Raw genomic sequence first — 1,723 nt, 5'->3', positions numbered from 1 at the left:
AATATTTTTTTAACCAACAATTAACAAATAGTTAACCCAAATAACTATTTGTTAATTGTTGTATTTCGTATTTTAATTACATTTTTTGATTATACATTTTCGATTGAATTTTTATTTTTCCCGGTTTTTGGGATTGAACATTTAAAAATCTATTTTAAATTTCGACTTTCGAAATAAAATATAATCCAAATGTTACTCCATTTTTTTTATGCATTATTTGCAACCCTGATGCTAATAACATAACTTCTTGTAATAAAACACATATTTCCCTTTAGATTCCAGTCTTCCAACGCGGCGGCACTATTATACCTAAAAAAGAGCGTATACGCCGTGCCGCCACGCTCATGAAGAACGATCCATACACCCTGGTTATATGTCTGAACCGTGCAGGTAAAGCCGAGGGTACACTCTACGTGGACGATGAGAAATCTTACGAATATCGCAATGGTGTATACAACTATATCAAATTCAATTTCGAAAATAACAAGTTGGATGTCAATCCGATTGGCGAACTTAACTATAAGACACCCGCTTGGATTGAGCGCGTGGTCATAGCTGGCCTGGAACGTGTGCCCAAGTCGGCCACACTTATTATCGATGGCATTTCGCAACAGCTGGAGATACTACCTCACGGCGAGGCTATAGCCATACGCAAGCCAGGCGTATCCGTGCAACAAATATATAATATTAGACTTAATTATTAAAATTGCAAATAGACAGTACACAATAATTAATATATGGGAGCTCAATGTTCATTAAATAACGACACATTTCCAAGCAGCACAGCTCAGCAAACCCGTTTGTACTCTTCAATTGACATTATTTTATTTTTCTGCGTGTTTTTAATGCTAATCCTTAGGTACTTTTTATTATGAAAACTTAAAAAAATAGCAATACTTGTATATTCCAAACAAATTCGGTGTTTCAAAAGCATAAAAATAAAAATGGCATACAAATTTGTCCCATCGAAAAATTCTGTGTTTCATTCGATTTCAATACAATTTTGAAAATAATGTGTGTGCGTTCACACCCTGTATGTTGGTGGCGCAACAATTGGTTGCAACATACCGACTTTGCGTGTTTTTGCCCGCACGTTAGCGCTTGTAACGGTATGTTTAGTTGTAATGCGTTAAGCGCCACCCTCCATTGAGTAGTGCTTAAGGGTGGTCATGCAATTTTTAGCAGTTGTTGTGCGGCTTCTGCTATTACTTATGGGGAAAATGGACATGCGCCGAGGTGTGCTATTTTATCCGACCAGGAGAAATTAGCGCTGATTTCTTGCTGACGTTTCGCTGTGTTATTTCAGTTTTATTTATGCCTTTGAACAGAGAGGTCGTTATGCCTCTTGTTCAGTGGGTAGGTAGGAACACGTCATTGTCTGAGTTTTGTTAATAAAGACAGTGAATAGAGTTAGTTTTTTTTATTAGAACTGCGTCATGTTCTCATACTCCTCTTTAGTGAAGATTCGTCGTTCTTAAATTCCAAGGCAGGGTCGTTCCGTTTTTACTATTAAATAGCCTGTTACAGGTAATAGTAGAAATAGGGTAAAGAGCCATACCAATTTGGTTCTTAGATCTTAGTTGGTGATCCCCCGCATGAGAGACCTAAACTATATATAGAACACCTTCTTCGCCTTTACCCTAATATTTTAATTTTGGGAATATACAATTTTTTTCAAAAATTAATTAAATGTTTTTAATTTAAATTTTTTTTAATGTTTTTT

At 35.8% G+C, this 1,723-nt stretch overlaps 1 protein-coding gene across 2 annotated transcripts in view; it reads left to right on the top strand.

Moving 5' to 3' along the window:
* The window catches only part of LOC108977335 (neutral alpha-glucosidase AB), a 5,630-nt gene extending 4,817 nt beyond the window's left edge, over positions 1-813 (top strand). For both annotated transcript variants that reach the window (XM_018946956.1, XM_018946958.1), the window contains exon 9: positions 276-813. In XM_018946956.1, the coding sequence (XP_018802501.1) occupies positions 276-704 (429 nt within the window). In that variant the 3' untranslated portion in view covers positions 705-813. The remainder of the gene's footprint in view (positions 1-275) is intronic.
* The last annotated feature ends 910 nt before the right edge of the window (positions 814-1,723 follow it).

The sequence above is a fragment of the Bactrocera latifrons genome, unplaced genomic scaffold (assembly GCF_001853355.1).
Source record: "Bactrocera latifrons isolate USDA-ARS-PBARC rearing strain unplaced genomic scaffold, ASM185335v1 scaffold_87, whole genome shotgun sequence".
Lineage (NCBI taxonomy): Eukaryota > Metazoa > Arthropoda > Insecta > Diptera > Tephritidae > Bactrocera > Bactrocera latifrons.
Note: the sequence above shows the minus strand (reverse complement) of the source record. Positions and strands in the feature narration are given on the sequence as shown.